The sequence below is a fragment of the Triturus cristatus genome, chromosome 3_2 (genome assembly GCF_964204655.1).
Source record: "Triturus cristatus chromosome 3_2, aTriCri1.1, whole genome shotgun sequence".
NCBI classification, from domain to species: domain Eukaryota; kingdom Metazoa; phylum Chordata; class Amphibia; order Caudata; family Salamandridae; genus Triturus; species Triturus cristatus.
This window is the reverse complement of record NC_140584.1, coordinates 1,164,372,565-1,164,390,894: the sequence shown is the minus strand read 5'-3', so window position 1 is coordinate 1,164,390,894 and position 18,330 is coordinate 1,164,372,565. Positions and strand designations below refer to the sequence as shown.

The following is an 18,330-nucleotide window of genomic DNA, read 5'->3' as shown; positions in this document are numbered from 1 at the left end:
AGGTAAATATGTGGAAACACTGCCCCAAGCACTTATACGCATGCGCTGATAAATTGTTCCCAGGTGGGCTTCATGAAAAGCATGCTGGTGCTTGTAGTTTTATGATAATCGGCACTATTTTACCTCCGTGGGTTCCGTTTAATCTGTGACACTTAAAATTCAATAAGGACTTCGAAATTGCACTGATCCCACTGTGGAGAAACAGCGCTTGAGAAATAAACTACTGGTACCAGCATGCCTGACATTTTTCGCTCACTTGGGAACATTTAAATTAGAGCATGCAGTCAATGGTGCCAGAACTTGCATCACAGTGCATTTCGTATCGTCATCCTATGAATAAGGAGCTGTGTAAAGCCCCGAAACGCGTCAGGATAAAGATGAACATCGGAGTGTAATCGCCGGTTTTGAATAAATGGCTTCTTTTAACCACTCTGCAGCTGAGGTCGTCCTTGCTTCAGGGCAAACTATTTTGGATATGGATATATATATATATATACGTATATATATATATTCAAAGAAACCTCCTTCCCATTCCAAAAGAGTCCTGTCACTCTAGGGAGGGTGTGGCCAAGAGCGTTGGTTTATTTAAATTGGCTGATTGTAACCAGAGAAGAGTTTCAACATTAAAAATGTCTTTTTCAATCTGGATTTTTTGAAAGCCTGTAAGTAAGCATTTCAAATGTTCAGTTCATTTTGGTAAAAAATGAAAACAGCACTCCGTTTAATTACTAACAAGCTGGCGTCCTGGTGAACATGCAGTTTCCAGTGTGCTACGAAGGCGCTGCTTGATGCTTCATTGATGTAGCACACACGCTCTCAGTTCATAAGATCTTTCAGCAAATCTTGCGTCCTCCGTTCTTGCCTGCATTAGGTGCGCCACTCGACCTCGCCTTCAGTGTTGGATAACAGTGCCCTGCTTCGAAGTCCTCCGCACAGTCATGCACACCCTAGGATCAGGCTTCAGTATGAGGAGCCTGCACATCCCGCGGCAAGCCCCTCCAGCCTCTCCCTTTAGACATGCCGCAGTGCTAGGTACGGGGGCTAAGAGGTTGCTTACTTCGCCTTCCACTCTCCTCGCGGTCTGCCTCTCAGCACCTGAACACAGGTGGGGCACTTGGTGGCGCTACCGCTGACGTGCCAAAATATTCAAAGAAACCTCCTTCCCACTCCAAAAGAGTCCTGTCACTCAAGGGAGGGTGTGGCCAAGAACGTTAGTTTATTTACATTTGCGGATTGTAACCAGAGACGCGTTTCAACATTAAAAATGCCTTTTTTAATCTGGATTTTTTGAAAGCGTGTAAGTATTTCAGATATTCAGTTCATTTTGATAAAAAATGAAAACAGCACTCCGTTTAATTACTAACAAGCTGGCGTCCTGGTGAACATGCAATTTCCAGAGCGCTACGAACGCGCTGCTTCATTGATACATTTTCATATATCCTCAAGTTCATCCAGATAAGTACAAAAGTTTGCACTCGGACGCGAGATTTCTTTAATTTGCCGGCCAGCGCTAAATATCAGGGCGCGTTTTGGCTTTCCATTAAGCCTTTCATCACTGGAAGGAGCACCGTGATTTCCACAATATATGTACTGCACGTGAGTTGACTTAAACCAATGTGGTAAAAATACATTCACGCTCTCGTTCCCAATTAAAGTGTCTCTGTACCTATTTTTCTCGACTTGTGTCATTAATCTTTTTAAACAAATGGGAACCGGCAAAATAGGGCTCACTTGTGCATAAAATGTTCCATGTTAAAACCGTCAGCCCTTTAATTTACTTCCAGCTCTTTGTTTTAAAGTCAATGTATCACAATGGAAAAAGTATAGTTTTGAACCGCAGTTTCTGCAAATCCATTTTTACATTTTCTCTCACTCCACCACTTGGCAGATGCATTCTCACAGAATATATATCTACCTATCTATACAGATCCATCTAGCTAGCGATATAGATCTATCTAGCTAGCTATACAGATGTATCTAGCTATTTAGATCTATCTAGCTAGCTATATAGATCTATCTAGCTAGCTATACAGATCTATCTAGCTAGCTATACAGATGTATCTAGCTATTTAGATCTATCTAGCTAGCTATATAGATCTAGCTAGCTATACAGATGTATCTAGCTATTTAGATCTATCTAGCTAGCTAGATAGATCTATCTAGCTAGCTATACAGATGTATCTAGCTATTTAGATCTATCTAGCTAGCTATATAGATCTATCTAGCTAGCTATACAGATCTATCTAGCTAGCTATACAGATCTATCTAGCTAGCTATACAGATCTATCTAGCTATACAGATCTATCTAGCGATACAGATCTAGCTAGCGATACAGATCTAGCTAGCGATACAGATCTAGCTAGCGATACAGATCTAGCTAGCGATACAGATCTATCTATCTAGCTATACAGATCTATCCATGAAGATCAATCTATCTAGATATACAGATCTAGATATCTATATATCTAGATATATAGATTTGTCTAGATAGATCTATAGATCTATCTAGAAATGTAGATTTATCTATCTAGACATACAGATCTATTTTGCTGGATATAGATCTATCCAGATATATCTATCTATCTAGATCTATCTATATCTATCTATAGCTACCTATCTATGTATCCATCTATTTAGATCCATCTTTCCCAACATTTCAGATGTGCTCCAAGAAGGCTGCAAAGGTTTCAGATTTGGGCCTCTAATTTCACCAGGAAGGGGACAAACATGCAGACTTGGACCTCGTATTCCTGGGTCCGCGTGTTATTCCCCATTCTGAGGGAAAATGCTTGTAATCCCTGTTAACTCAGAGTGATACTGTCCAGAATCATTAATTCCTACCCTCGCTTCTACATGCGGAGTTAACAGATAACTCGTAACAAAGTTATACTTGACAAGGTATAAGGTTCTCATCAGCAATTTATTTCAACTTTTTGGTTTAGAGAAAACAGCGCTTACTTTTGCAGATAAGAACAGCAACAAAAAACTGAATATGAAAAGCAACAAAAAACAGGGCAACAAGCACAACGTGAACCATATACATATATTTGCAGAAGTTAAAAAGGTTATTCCATCAACTGGAGATCTCATCAAAAATTAGCTGATTTACAAAGTAGTTGTTTGTGATGTACATATATCTACAAAGCACATAGTTTCTGGATTTGACCATTTTTTGAGTTAGATAATTTCTGAATGTATTCAATTAACAAATGCAAAATTTGCAACTCCTGCGTTTATTTTAAATAGCTTCGAATGGGTTTCTGACAGTTGTTTTAGGCAGTGGCAAAATTGATGATTACCTCTCTTAACGGATTCAGAAGAGAGTCGGATAAATAATAAATGACTTGCATCATTAATATGAGGCAAACACTGTCCCTTCTCTGGAGGGATCATGTCTAATGCATAGACTTGAGTGCATCCTTCTTTCATCCATACGTTAATGCAGGACTGGAGAATCCCTGGTGTTACTCTTGACAAAACGGAGATCAACTCAATTCACATTGGCAAAAACGCCCTCAGATGACACATGGACACCCAGAGGTGGGTTCAAGTGATCCATCACACGCAGAAGTCCCCCAGCATTAAGGTTTTGCTTCAGCCACAGGCAGCTTCCTGAACCGCCCACTTTCATACTCGCCCTCGTTAGAGGCTTTCATCCGTTGGCGAACCTTCAATTGTCGCAGGCGCTTCTTGTCCACCTCTCTCTTGGCGAATAGAAACAGCAAGATCCCGGAAGGGAAACCAATGGCCCTAAAGGAAAATAACAAGAAGGGCGGGGTGAGACTTAACCATTGCACAACAGATCCTCCTCGCTTCATATCCTCAAGACTTAAATGCTATTTTAGCTAACAGGAAACCCCAAGAACAAGCATTTACAATGCAATGGTCTCGGCATTGTTGAAGTTAGAGCTATTGGCATTGCTCATGACATTATTTTTATGTTTTTGTTTTTAAAACATTTAAAGAAACTGCATTGTTATTTACAATGTCACTCTCAAACGCGAAACCTATTTGCACCCACACACAGAGCCACCCACACAAAGCCACCCACACACACAGAGCCACCCACACAGAGCCACTCACATAGAGCAACCACACACAAATAGAGCCACCCACAGAGCCACCCACACACACACACAGTTACCCACACACAGACAGTGCCACCACGCTTAGAGACACCTACAGAAGGAGCCACCCACCCACCCACACACAGAGCCACCCACCCACACACAGAGCCACCCACTCACGTCAGACCTGACAGATAGATGCATGTAAAAAGTTAAAACGAAAGCCATAAAGCTACGGTTGCAACGCACAACTTGGCAATCAAAACCTAAATGTTTAAAGAGGGACAGGATTCGAGGCTACATGTCCTACTTTTTAATGCCATGCACCCTGCCTGAAGGGCTATAAGGACTACTTAGAGGTGACATTGTTAGTTAAGCGTAAGGTTTAGACCTCTTGAAAGGGATTATTTTGGCATGGTGAATTGCAGTTTTTACAAATCCAGTTAGGCTACAATGGAAGACATGAAGCATGTTTACACTGTTAGTATAGTGGCCGGCACAATAGATGGAGCACTCCACTAGTGGAATCTAACTTACAGATTCTGCGTACACTTTGTACCATATATTAGGGAATTAGGTAAAATAAACATACCAATAATTTTGAATTATAACCAATTTAAACATGTTTTAGGCCAGAGCACATGGTCTAGATATCAGTGCTCCTGTAAACAGTCTAAAAACCATTATGTTTCTCGTTCAGACTCTAGACTAACAAACACCACGCTTTTCTTATGAAATCATTCTATTCTTTCGGTCCATCTCGTTAACCGGTATTTCTCTTTGTCAGGTGTGAGAATTGCATCAGGAAACTGTTTCCAGAAAACATTATGGGGTGCAAGTGAATACAATTATCTTTTTTAAACAGAATTCTCTTCATGCCCGCTTTCAAAGTGACTATTTTGGCAATATGCTTTGATGCAGTTCGCAAATAATTCTGAATTCCTAATTTAATTATTGTTTCAAGTTGCTTAAAATATTACAATTAGTAAAATATGGATGCTAAAATAAAGAGAGCAAAGAATCCCATAAGACTAAAAAATAGAGATTAAGAAAAATTATAGTTCATTAAAATACAACTTAAACCACGTTCCGTTAAACTAAGGTCTTGTTTGAGGTCACTGTGTTTTAGGGTCAAATTCCTCAATTCATAAACATGTTTGCCATTGAATATTCAGGAACTGATATTCATGATATATTCAAATGTTAACAGTGTCTATGAAAGTGCACTTCCTCTTCTGGCTTCTGCTTCAGATGGATAAATATGTTGATGCTTAGCTAAATACATTTTTATTAAAAGATTTAAATCTATTAAATATGATGCTCATAAATTTGACAAACCGGGATATCTCAGACAGAATACGGGTTTTAAACCCTCTGAGAAATATCCCATTTTAATTTTTTTTAGAAACATTGGTTTAAGAGATAGTTTGCGTGCCAACATGAATTCTAGGCAACGGCAAAGTAGGTGCAAGATGGATTAGCTTCTATAGTTGCAGAATCTAAAATGAGGGGTTGCAATGGCATTGTTCCTTCAGCCATAGGTATTGTGAAGCGCGATAAACACTTGACTCAGAAAACCATCCTTCAGGTGTCGCTACAAAGACTACAATTAAATAGGGGACGCAACAGAGATAAGGAGTGATTACACATGGCAGCAGTGTATTATAAATCGTTATATTAAAAATATCAGTCATTGTTACATCTCCGCAGTGGCCACATCAGAACTAGCCAAATTAGTAACAACATGTTGTCAAATGTCTGAATATAGAAATAAGGAGCCTGCCCGGGTGCCCTTAAGGACCTGGAGTGCTAGTTAACAAACACTGCATTTTTCGTTAGTAAGGCGAACTTCATGCTCAAGGGCACGACTTACCTCTGACATGCAAAGGACATTACCGGTTTTAACAGATGCAGGATAGAAGGCCCTTTCAGTATCACAATAACGTAGAATTAATCTTTTCGGAACAAAGGCATTTCAGAAATGTCAAGAGTTTTACAAGCGGCTGGTGCAGCAAGGGATTGTAGTTATGTCTAGTGGTCGGACAAAAACCAGCTCTATACAGGAAGCAGGATAGCCTTTGGACTATATCTTTACTACGCGAATAAAACAATACTTGTTATCCAGCATTTAAAAACTGCAGCTATGCAAATGTCCTCCTCTCCCATTAAAGTGTTTGCATTAAGTATACTCGGCTACTGAGAGCACGGAGAGTGAGGTTGCACTGACAGAAGCGAAAACCCCGAAAGCATATCACTTGTGTCGGAAGAGATAAAAACAACAGCGGCCGTCTGGACTTCAAGCACCACAGCGAACGCCTCCATGCAATGTCACCCGTCCTTACCAGACGGTGTGAGAGCACTTCTAGCCAGAGGAAATATGACTGCACAGAGAGCAGGGACACCGGGTGCACTTCCCACTATAGTACCCTTGAAAGGAGTGATAAACAAAATGGCCACTACCCTTAACTGGAACTTCCGGCAGCGGAAAAGAGGCTGCAGTGGAAAGCACCGGGTCCCACCTAATCAGGCGGCTCTGTTGGAAAAACGGGGGTACTGGTGTTTTCTAGAAGTAGTTTAGAGAGAACGAGGTTTATTGTTGAAGTAATTTGGAACTGTGAAGTATGTATTAGAGATTTTGTAAGCGAGATTAATTGCCCACCTGTCTTTTGCGCAATTGTCATACGAATTTATGTGGCGCCACTCAAGCTTGACCACTCTTTAAGTGGAGCAGAATTATTTTTCAAACATAGAGGCAAGCGAATTGCTTAGATGGGGGTACAGTTTATAGGGGTTCGACGTGAACTGATGGAAGTATCTCAAAGACTATTTCCCATCCATCTGCCCTCAGTTATTCTCGGACCTAATAACCCGTGTTAAATCTGGGTCTCCAAACGACTGCTGTCCCCCTCAAGTTATGAGGCTTGCCCTTGCCAACCTCTCTCAGCATGTGCTTCCCTTCCTTAATCAATCTCTAGCGCAAGGCTTGGTCCCCACAGCCTTTAAGAACGCTATAGTGGTTCCCCTGTTGAAGAAACCAGGGTCTGACCCTTCACTTCTGTCAAACTATCGCCCTATTTCTCTTCTCCCTTTTTTGGCCAAGATCTTGGAAACCCATGTTACAGGCAGTCTCTCCTGCTTCATTGAACAAACAGAATATCTAGAGCCCCGCCAGGCCAGATTTCGACCGGCCCATTCCACGGAATCAGTGATTCTTGCAGCACTGGACACCCTTAGAGCCAACTTAGACAAGAATATCCCTCAGGCCCTGGTGCTACTGGATCTGTCGGCCGCTTTTGACACGGTCGACCATAAAATCTTGTTGGATCGTGTCACACAGGCCGGCATACAGGGCTCCGCATTCAACTGGATAAAGTCATTTCTCGAAGATAGGACACAGGCAGTTCGCCTTGGCCCTTTCACGGCCCCCAAACTTTCCACCACCTGTGGGGTGCCACAGGGCTCGTCCCTTCTCCACTTCTTTTCAACTTATATCTCAAACCATTGATTCATTCACTAAAAGATAGAAAGGTAACTACCTTCAACTATGCTGATGATCTTCAGCTAGTGTTCACCCTGGACTCCGCTGATTCAGTGGCCGAATTTCAAGCCACCATGCTTCATATCCAGCGCTGGATGGATCTTAACCATCTCAAACTTAACCCAGGCAAGACAGAACTGGTCCTGCCTGGGAAGAGTGAGACTCTATGGGGCCACCATTATTGGCCTATCGATCTAGGAGCCCCCCCCCAACCCCTCATCCGCCGTGAAGAGCTTGGGGGTGACCATTGACTCTGCCCTGTCTCTTAAAGGACAGGTTGGTGCAGTGGTCTCCTCTCGTTTCTTTCAACTGCGTAAAATTCGCAAGATCGCTCATCTACTATCTCACTCAGCACTTACACAAGTTGTCATCGCCTTGGTCCTTTCACGTCTCGACTTCTCCAATTCCATTTATTTTGGCCTGCCCCTGTTCCTTCTTCACCGACTCCAACTGGTGCAGAACCAGGCCGCCAGATTAATTTTTTAACAACCTAACTGGCACTCTGCGAGACCTTGGCTATTTGAACTTCACTGGCTCCCTATAGCCCAACGCACCGCATTCAAGACTGGCTGGTTGATATTCAAAGCACTACACTGCAGGAGTCCCAAATTTATCAACAACATGATTTCCAAACATACACCTCGTCGCAACTTGCGTTCTGCCCACCTCCATCTTCTAACCCTCCCCCGCTTTAAGCTTAAACTGCAAGGTGGCCGTAGGTTCTCCTACCTCGCCCCTAAACTTTGGAACACCATACCCCTAGCGATCAGGAGTTGTGACAATCTGTTAGGTTTCAGAAAAGCTCTCAAAACTTGGTTGTTCACGCAAGCATATGCATAGGCCCTCTTGCTGCCAACACTATTCAAGGCTAGCGCCATGAAACCCCCCCGGTGTCCGTGCGCTCTATAAATTCTTTATAACATAACATAACAAAGACTAACATTTATCTCGCCGCCATACATTTTAAGAACACCGGGTCTTTAAGAGTAACACCAACATACGAGTGTTCTCGGACACATGTATTCTGGGAAATGTAGTTTCTGTGACGCCCGACCTTAGGGAGTACACTATAAACTACACATTTTATCAGATTTTACACTTAAAATTGGCCATGCTATATACATACATTGTGTTCTACACGCCGCAACTGTGATATGCGCTTAAAGACAACCCAAAAGCGGAAGGCAATCGAGAATTTTTTTTCGATGGATAAATATCGTCAGGCTAAGAAATGGAGGATCTTTGATAACGCAATAGACTTTAATTCAACAAAAACAATATTGTACCACTGGAACAGATACAGGCGTTCTATGCTTCTTCTTTAAGTACATTCACTTTTCAGCTTTCGTAAGAGTGTCAGGATGGCATGGCTGACACCGACCCCAGGACCCCGCCGACTTTGTAACCATGTTTCTCCGAGGTGAAGCAGAAATGCCTCGGAGAAACGGAGCGGCATTTTCGGATTCGGGGGCGTGTTTTTCTTTCTCTCCTCTTGCCATTGGCTGGAATGGTTACATTCCAGAGGAGAGAAAGAATCGAAAAAACACGCCCACGAATCCGAAAGAGACGGGGCTTGTTTGAAGAGACAAAGCTCTTCTCCAATGGCTGACCAGCCTTTAAGAGGCCAGCCAATGGAGAAGAGGAGAGAAGAGGGGCGGGTTGAAGCCCCACTTCTCAAAGTCATTAAATCTCGCGAGCGAGACTGCGCAAGTGCAGCCTTCGCTAGCCGAGACCTAAAAAAGGAGCATCTGTGTAAATTGCAACAATCAACATGTACAGAACATGTAGAGAGGTGTGGCTCACTGGTTAGAGGCGGCAGACCCGCAAGCAGAGAATTGGCCAGGGACCAGGGTTCAATTCCCGACGCGGCAGGGTCGTGGACCAGGGTCAAAACGGACTCGATAATTCTCGCCTCGGTACCTACTCTAACCAGGAACACACTCGGCAACTCTGGGCATTAAGCTTGCCTCATCGCTACAACGGCCCCCCACAGACGCTGGGGATGCCTGGTTTCACCTTGGAGATACCCAGAAAGGGACCATCTCACAGGGATAGCCAGGACGGGTTCCCCAGCGGTCTATAGCGCCGGGACACCTCCTCGTGAGGTAGCTGTTCGCGCTTTACAAATATCAGTATTATTATTATTATTACAGGGAAATATACCTTGGATTCCACCAGAAAAAAAATAATCACAAATGCGAATCCTTGTGACTGGATACAAAGGTAGTAATGGAGGAATGAGCCTCTGCATTTGTTGTCTGAACAAGGTTCTCTATCCCCTAAAGGGAAAGTGTAGCAAAGGTGAAAAAAGGTACACTGAAGAAGCATGCAGTTCTCAATGCTACTCCTGTTTGCCTCCCATAATGCCTGCACTGGTCATAGGAGAAGCTGTTCATCAAGAGCAGCTTCCATGTTGCCGCTGTTAGAGGCCGCCCTTTTGATTCGGTTATGCGTCTATGATTTGCGAGTGCAAGAGTGGTCAAAAACTACAGATACATACAATTGCAAGGAAAGTAGGAACCATTTGGTCTCCATCATCACTCGCAAGAATTTAAATGTTTGCATTGTGTGTGGCAATAACAACTGCAATTTGCATTTTTGTAAATTTGCATCTTTGAGGTTTTGTGCTTGCACGACAAAAATACCTTTTTGGATATAGAGTCCCGCGTCTTACAGCAAGACCACAATTATGTTAGACTTCTTCCATAGATACCAGAGAGTGAGAGTTTGGTATGGAAAGTCTACCTACCCAGTGTTGGGTAAAACATACTGGGCCTCTAGAGACCTATGCGCAAATCACAGCCCTCTATGGTGCCCTGCCGGGCAAGATCTTTCGGAACTTGCAAGAACATTACCGTCAACTTGAAACAAAAATGGAAAATAAAAAGTGGAGATTGCTCAGAATTTGGGTGACTAGGGGCACTTTGTAAACAGGGTATTTCCATAGTAAAGATATGTTGACAGAAAGGCAAAGACTGGTGTGCATATATTTCCGTTGTTTTCTTAAATAACAGTGTTCACTGACTGGAACCCAACAGGTTAGTAGAAGACCAAAGTTCTGACATCCTTCACTAGAGTCACCGGAGCTAGGTTACAACCATTAATGGCAGCACTTGGCCCCTTGTCTTAGATGAGCATCTGATAAATGGCCAGAGGTTCCATCAAATCATTTTTAGGTCTCGGCTAGCGTTGCTGCGCACATGCGCAGCACGCTCGGCGAGATTGAATGAGTTTGAGGAGTTTCAGTAAAGGGCTTTAAGCCCCGCCCCTCTTTTCCATTGGCCGGCGTCACCGTTTATACTAAACCGTGGCCTGCCATTGGAAAAGAGCTGTGTTTGTTACCTCCCTTTGGCTGTTTCTGCCGTCCCACTTGGATGGGCTCGCCTGCTTTCCGTTCGTCGTAAACGATTTCTTATCTTTATGGGGCCATGTGTTCAAAACACATGGCCCCATAAAGACAAGAAATCGTTTTGCTCCGGACGAAAGTGAAAGCAGAACGTGCTTGTTTCAGAAGCTCCCAGTGAAGAAGAGGCTCGTATTTTAAAACCCACTTCCAGTACCTAAATTTGACATTTAACATTTTACATTTCTACATTTCTAGAAGTATCTGCCACAGTCTGAGCTTTTATTCAGTTCATTGCTTTTCCCAAGAGCCTTAGAAGGGAACACTGATGTGTCATTTCAAGGAAAGTTTTGAAAACTTGTTTTCTTTCTTCTGGAATGATTTCAGGCAGCCTCTGTTTCATAACGCGTGATGTTGCACAACTTCTCAGACTGACTCCTATAATGTCTCCTTCTTGTGGGGGCGGGGCACGCGCCTCGAAGCGCACCAGCTCCTTTCATGCAGCCAGCGGGCCGTGGGGTGCTGATAAGTTTTTTAGGAGTTCACATTGTACAGATTGTTAATTATATGACAAGCATGGCCTGCCCGCAGCGCAACACCTTGTCTCTGCTGAATATTTCATTTCATGAAAGAAGTCTCTCTTCCCTTCACAGTCTGTACTCGCCTCCCAGCTGTCAGAGTTTCATTTCTTCTACACCAAACTCCCTCAGATCTCCCCCAGCACTGTCAGTTCCACCCTTCCTCGCAACGGGAACTCTTTCTTCACTCCTTCATGGCTTTATCCCTGGTGTTTCCTCTTCACTGTCTCTCTGCACCGATGGCTCAGCTGGTTCTCCGTTCCGTCATGCCCCTCCCCTCTCTCATCCGTCCTCTTCCACTCGCCTCCACCTCTCTCTCTCTCTCCTGCTCATCTTTCTTTCTTTCTTTCCTCTTCTTCTTCTCGAGCTGGCTCTCATCTTTCCAACCTCTTGCTTTCTTTTGTCTGATCTTCTTTCTTGTCCTTATCTTCGCCAGTTCTCTCTTCCACTCCCTCTCACATACCCTCCCCATTTACGTCACATCCTTCGCTTTCGCTCTCTCAACAGCCCCACCGCTGCATCTCTCACAGTCTCCCCCCATACTGCACCTCAATGGTGCACCTCGATTTGTGCTCTGTCTTCCCCCCTCTCATTTTCTCACCATGTCTATTTTCCTTCATCTCTCTATCTTCCCCTTCTGTTTGGCTCTTCTTCCTTCTCTCCACCCCAAACCTCCTCTCGTCTCACACTTTCCCTCGTTCCTCTTTCTCTCATTCCTTGTCTCCCACCTATTTTTCTTCCCTCGCTCCTCTACATTGTATTGTCACTTTTCCTCATGTAACGTAACGTTTGCTTTTGTAACATGCCCACTTGTAATTTTCTCCTCATGTAACGTTACTGTTCCTGTTGTGAAGCGCTCTGACACCTCCGGGTAAAGTACACGCTATATCAAAACGCATAAATAAATAAATTGTATGACCTCTTCGTCCCGCTCTCTCGTCTAACACGGTTTGTCTCTACATCCATCTCTCTGCTGTCTTTTTATTTATTTTATTCTAATTTCTTTCTACTCCTCGCCCGGGGCGCTTTTTCCCCTTTCCACCTTTATCTTCTTTCTCTCATCCTTCCCTTCTTCCATCTCTCCCTCTCGCTTTCATTGTCTCTCGCCCTCCCTCCCCCCTTCCCCACTCACCCCCTCCCTCCTCCCTCACTTTCACCCCCCCGCTCCCAAGCATCCTCTTGTTGCATCCCATCCGGTCACCTCCTCTCCGCCGCCCCCCTTCACCCCCCTCTCCCCAAGCTCTTCTCTCTCTCCACAGTCTGCATACACTTGGGCTTCTCTCACAGACTCTGCTCCGAGGAACTTGTGAAGTACGGCGCGTGTCTGCAGCAGCAGCAGTGCAGCCCTGGGTCTGTCTGGGGTTCGGTGCGGATCTTTCTATCTCCTGGAGCCCTCACGTGTGTCAAAGAGAAGAGTTGTGTGGAATCAAATCAGCTTCAAAATAATCGGATGTAACGGGGAGATTAAACCTTGTGCTGCGAGGCCCGGTGGAAGGTGCGGCTGGCGCTACACACGGGGGTACTTTTACTCGCGCGGTGGCTTAATCCCCAATACAAACTGCCCCACTCCTCCCCCTGCAATGAGAGTCACAGACACTTCCCTTACAGTAGGACGTAGCAAAGTTTACTTCAGAAGAACGTCTTGCATTAATGTTCCTGATATGTGGTACATTTCAAGACTGGTATCAGCCTTGAAAAGGGGATGTACGCACGGGGCTTATTTAGATCCCCTTTGGAAGGCAGGGAGGGCCCAAGAACCCCCCTTCCCCTCCACCCAACATTGATTACTGCAAGCATTAAAAATGCAATAGGTCTCGCCTTTCATGAAGTTAAAGCCATTTGCTTTGCTATACAATACCATTAGCAAAGCAAATGGCTTTAACTTAATCAAAGGCGAGACCTATTGCATTTTCAATGCTTGTTTGTATAATGGTTGTCCTGAAAATGTTCTGAGTTCTTTTCAAAAGATGTAGTGTGCCGCGCTTGCTCGCTGCCGCCATCCTACAATCGAAAGTGAGAGCGGACTCTGGGCTTTTAACATAACATGTATTTGTAAAGCGCACGTTCACCACTAAGGGTATCTTGGCGCTGAATAACAGATGTTTGTTGTTACCCAACTCCATGGTACTCATTTTATCGACCTCAGATGGATGAAAGGCTGAGTGGACCCACCGGGATTTGAACCTGTGACCATGAGGTCAAACACAGGCCCCTGCAATAGACGCATTAGTCCACTGAGCCACCAGACCAGTCATTGATGCAGACTCTCTGCTCCACAAACAGGTCTTCTATTTGAGGGATAATTTCACCACACCAGCCCTGACCCTCAATACGTATAGTAGGAAGGCATACGAGTTACTCATTCTACCATCTCTACCAAAGGCTTAATTTCACTCTAATTGCATGAAGTCCTAATTTTTGGACTACAATTACCCATTTTGTGGCTCAATTAGTTCACTGAAATCTTTGAGTTCGGACTATTTATATCATAATCGACCTTCAGTCCAGTGTACACTGAAGGCACAGAAGACAGAAATTACCACTGCAGTGTGAGTTTCTTGCACTGCGCACCAGTGAACATCAAACCAAGATAAACCTACAAATTACCCATGTACAGATGCAGCTAACTCTTCAACTTACTGAGCTATATACAGGCTTTTAGGTCATCAGGACAATTTCTTAAAGAGAAATACAGGGCCACTCACCATGCCAGGCCCACCGTCTTCATGGGGTTCTTGGCTTTTTTTTGTGGGATGTATTCGGGGATGCGCTCCTGATGAGCCGGGCCCCCTGGTTCAGCTTTGGCCCGTGATGCGGATGTCCTTCCATGATTGCAGTGAAGATTCCGGATGTGTTGCTGAGGGGCTGGTCCATTCACCGCAGGCGCCACTCTTTTCAAAACGCGAGACACATAACCTATGAACCAGGAGTAGATGCACACAACTTAAATTATTAGCGCCTCAGCTGTGGAACAAATTGCCTGTGTCCCTGCGCAGCACCCCTAACCTGTTGGCCTTTAGGAAGGGGCTTAAAACTTGGCTTTTCACTTCTTAGTTTCAGGTCCTATCCGGTTTCCTCTTTTTTTTGTTTTTGTTCATTTTTCCTGTTGTGTTTTGAGATTAGTGTGCAATTCAAAGCGTCGGGACACTCTTTTGAGTAGCCGCACGCTATACAAAAAAACCTGTATAACATATAACATAACAATAGTTAAAAGATTCCATTTCAGGTTAATAATAAAAGATATGAATCGGGAGAGAAACTTCTGAGTTGCCACATCTCTGCAATGGTTGTCGGTCAAGGGGGGGAGCAAACTTCTAAGGGCTTTACCATATCCACAAACCCCACACTACCTCTCTCTCTCAACCGCTGCATCTCTAACAAATGGCCGCTTCCAGTAAATAACACGCAAGTATGGTACACCACTGAATAAGAATAAATGTATTGATCAGTTAATTAAAACTTTTTCAATTAAAGTCAAATACACAGTAATACCCACCAATCTTTAATATGCTGTTAGTGCAACCAATATTGATAGGAACTCCCACTTCTTCAGTTTAAAACTTAGACAGAACTCTAAAAAGCCATTTTGCTGTACGAGATGTGCCTTAAAACAGTGTGATAGTATTATTATTCTGTCCAAGCAGCATGGTCGACAGCAAATACGCCGTCTTATAGGCATGTTCTATTCAAAATGCCCTTTTAAACATTGTTTGTGTCCTGACTAACAAATTATAAAAAAATAATAATATGGAATGCGGCAAAGCTTTTTGACAACTGTGGAAACCAAACCTTTTAAGTCGTTTGACACTTGGGATAAGCGCATCGGTGCTACTGATGCTGGTACCTATGCTTTGGGTGATGTAGTATCACCATGAAGAAATCTGCGTGAAGAGGTTACGGGTTTTGCCCAGTGTGCGTAGAAAGGCGCAGAAGACACACTATTTTAGGACGTCATTATATCAGCACAGAAAGGATTGGTCGAACCTTCAAACAAGTGATTAAAGACCAACTGCAGTTAGCTTTGGTGAACGGTCTCAACTGGAGGGTGTGCCAGTTGAAACTGATCACCAAAGGCGAGGAAGATGAGAACCGCTCCTGCAAAGGTCCCTTGAAGCCAGGAAAGATGGTTCTCCTCCCAAAGATCCCAGACTGGCCACCATCACCCTTATTCATAAAAGAAGAAAGAAAGCCTACAGGGGAATGTTCCTCTTAACAACATATATCCCTACTGAATATGGAGACAAAAATATTAGCCAAGATATTGGCCAACCGCCCGTATCAAGTGATTGGTCTACATGGATGAGCTTGTCAATCAGGATTTGTGTTCAACAAAACAATACCAGTCTGGTGACAGTCGTGGTCTACAAATGCAATTAATAAATGAATAGACAAAACAACATCTCAGACACCTGTATGGAGTCCTGGCAAGGCATCGTGAGAGTTCTGTTTGGGGCGAGGGACTAGCCAGGGATGTACTGTTAACCCCTGCTGTATGCCCTGGCTGTAGAACCCCTGGCCAACTGGATGCGATGCCCAAATGAGAGGCATCAAATGGGAAGGGGACTGGGAGGACAACATCTCCCTATATGCGGATGACATGCTTCTATGTGTGACTGACCCACTACACTCCATCCCCAGACTGTTGGAAATGCTCAATGTCTTCAGGGAATATGTGGGGTTCCGCACAATCTGGCACAAATCAATGGCCTTTCCACTTACTCCCTGGCGCCCCCAGCATCCTGGGGGAGCCAACGACAATGGACGGGTCTACTTATTTAGGGGTATATGTTACCAAGAGCTGAGCAGTCTTTATGCGTCAGAATCTAGGCAGTGTACTGGAGGAATGCAAGATAGATGTAGATCACTGGAGGAAACTACCACTATCCCAATGGGTCGGGCCACCCTATATAAAATGATCCCCCTACCCAAATATACGTGTTGCAGAATATTCCCTAGAAGGTCCAAAACTCCTTTTTTCGAAAGGGACGGGGGCCCTCCTAGAATAGCACTACACACACTAACGAGATACCCATAAGATGGAGGCACAGTCTTACACGATTTAAAACTATATTACTGGGCCCTTCACCTCTTGATTATTACCAATTGGGCAGTTCTTGGACTTGCAGGAACCCTCAGTTCAAGCAGACAGGAGACGCCAGGACACCCAGAGGATATCACAGTGAACAATACGGTGGGGCAGTGCTGGGTTAAAGACTGACTCCGACTGCCACAGTCATCAAGATCTGGAGGGAGGTAACTCGGACGCTAGGGTGGCAGGATAAATCACACTGGAAATGCCCATGTTGGACTCGGCCCTGATGGCAGAACTAATGACGTTGGTGGACTTTCAGAAAGGTGATCTCCTGGGTATATCCAAACTAGGAGATGTGTGGGGCCCAGACAGACTATTAACAATTCACAAGCTCTAACAACAATGAGTTGGTGGAGACCAAGCGCTACAGTTACCTACAACTGAAACATACTCTTTATTTATTTATTTTGAGAGTTTTATATAGCGCTGGCTAGACCCGGAGGTATCGGAGAGCTTTACATAAGGTTCCACAGAAATTACAAAATTAAATCTGACTAAGTACAGGTTCCTCCTGGACCCAGTGGAAGATGAGTCCCCTTTGGAGGGCAGACTCTTGGCAGTGCCACTGAACAAACATGTCATATCCGAAATTTACAGGACGCTGATCATTAATACCCACGACTCCTTAGTGACTCTTAAGTGCAAGTGGGAAGCAGAACTCGGAATGCTAGATGATGGAGACAGGGAGGAGGCTTGTAGGAACCCCAGGGAGGTAGCGATTAGAGTGGGCTTCCAACTTATACAATTAAAAAACTAAAAATACTTTAGGGCGTATTTTACCGGAACACAACTGTTCAAAATAGGAAAGGTGGCCACTGACAGCTGTGTGTGAGACAGTTATTTGCCTTGATACACACCCTTGGAAAGCCGTTGAGGCTTACTCCACAACTGGTAACCCTGGGGATATTGAAAGATCAAACACTCCCCAAATATGCACTATTATTCTGAAATAATGCAATGATAGTAGCTAAAAGAGACACTGTCCAGCTCTCGGGTAGTGGGACATTCCAGCGGGGACACCGCTGTGCGTTCAATAAGGATTGATGCATGTGCATGGAAGAAACGATCTACTACGTACGGGGCTGCCCCCCAAAATACTCTAAGATCTGGGGGCAATGGGAAGTATTTAGAGATGCTGCATCAGACTATTCGAACTTACGATGGTGGGGATCCAGCCCTGGCGCGACACCCTGGGTCACTGGCTCGAGGACATCCCTACAGTAACGTTGTAACCAGAGCCCTCTTCTCGCCTAGCTCTACAAAGGACGCAATTATTCTTTAGTCATGCCCTGGCTCATACAACTATACTGCCATTGCTTGGGAGTGCTATATTGTACGCTACCTGGAGAATGCAATGCGTGTGTGTTATTGTTTACCTTTACAGGTTACAACAAAATAAGGCAGATGCTCTGAGCAATGCATAGTCCAACTTTTGGTAGCATCAGAGTGTCAGCTTTCATGATTTTCATAGGGCTGCATTAGAGCTTCTCGATAGTGGATGGGGCAGGAATAATGGAGAAACGGTAAAGGCTGTTTGGAATAGGTAGTACACAAACAAAAGGTAGAAGACTGAGGATTGAACCTGGTGATGCTGTGAGAGTGATATTGATCGGAAAATTAAAGTACGTTTTCTGGTTCCCAAGAGGTATGAAAGTTTTGAATGACACTGTAGTACTCCATGATGGCAGAGTTTGCAATACCAGTAAGTTATT

At 44.2% G+C, this 18,330-nt stretch overlaps 1 protein-coding gene across 1 annotated transcript in view; it reads right to left on the bottom strand.

Annotated features, from left to right (window-relative positions):
- Positions 1-2,901: 2,901 nt before the first annotated feature.
- LOC146859345 (uncharacterized) overlaps positions 2,902-18,330 on the bottom strand; it is a 29,050-nt gene continuing 13,621 nt past the window's right edge. The window contains exons 2-3 of the mRNA XM_085650022.1: positions 14,232-14,442; positions 2,902-3,750 (exon numbers count right to left, since the gene is read on the bottom strand). Of these exons, the coding sequence (XP_085506148.1) occupies positions 3,582-3,750; positions 14,232-14,442 (380 nt within the window). The 3' untranslated portion in view covers positions 2,902-3,581. The remainder of the gene's footprint in view (positions 3,751-14,231; positions 14,443-18,330) is intronic.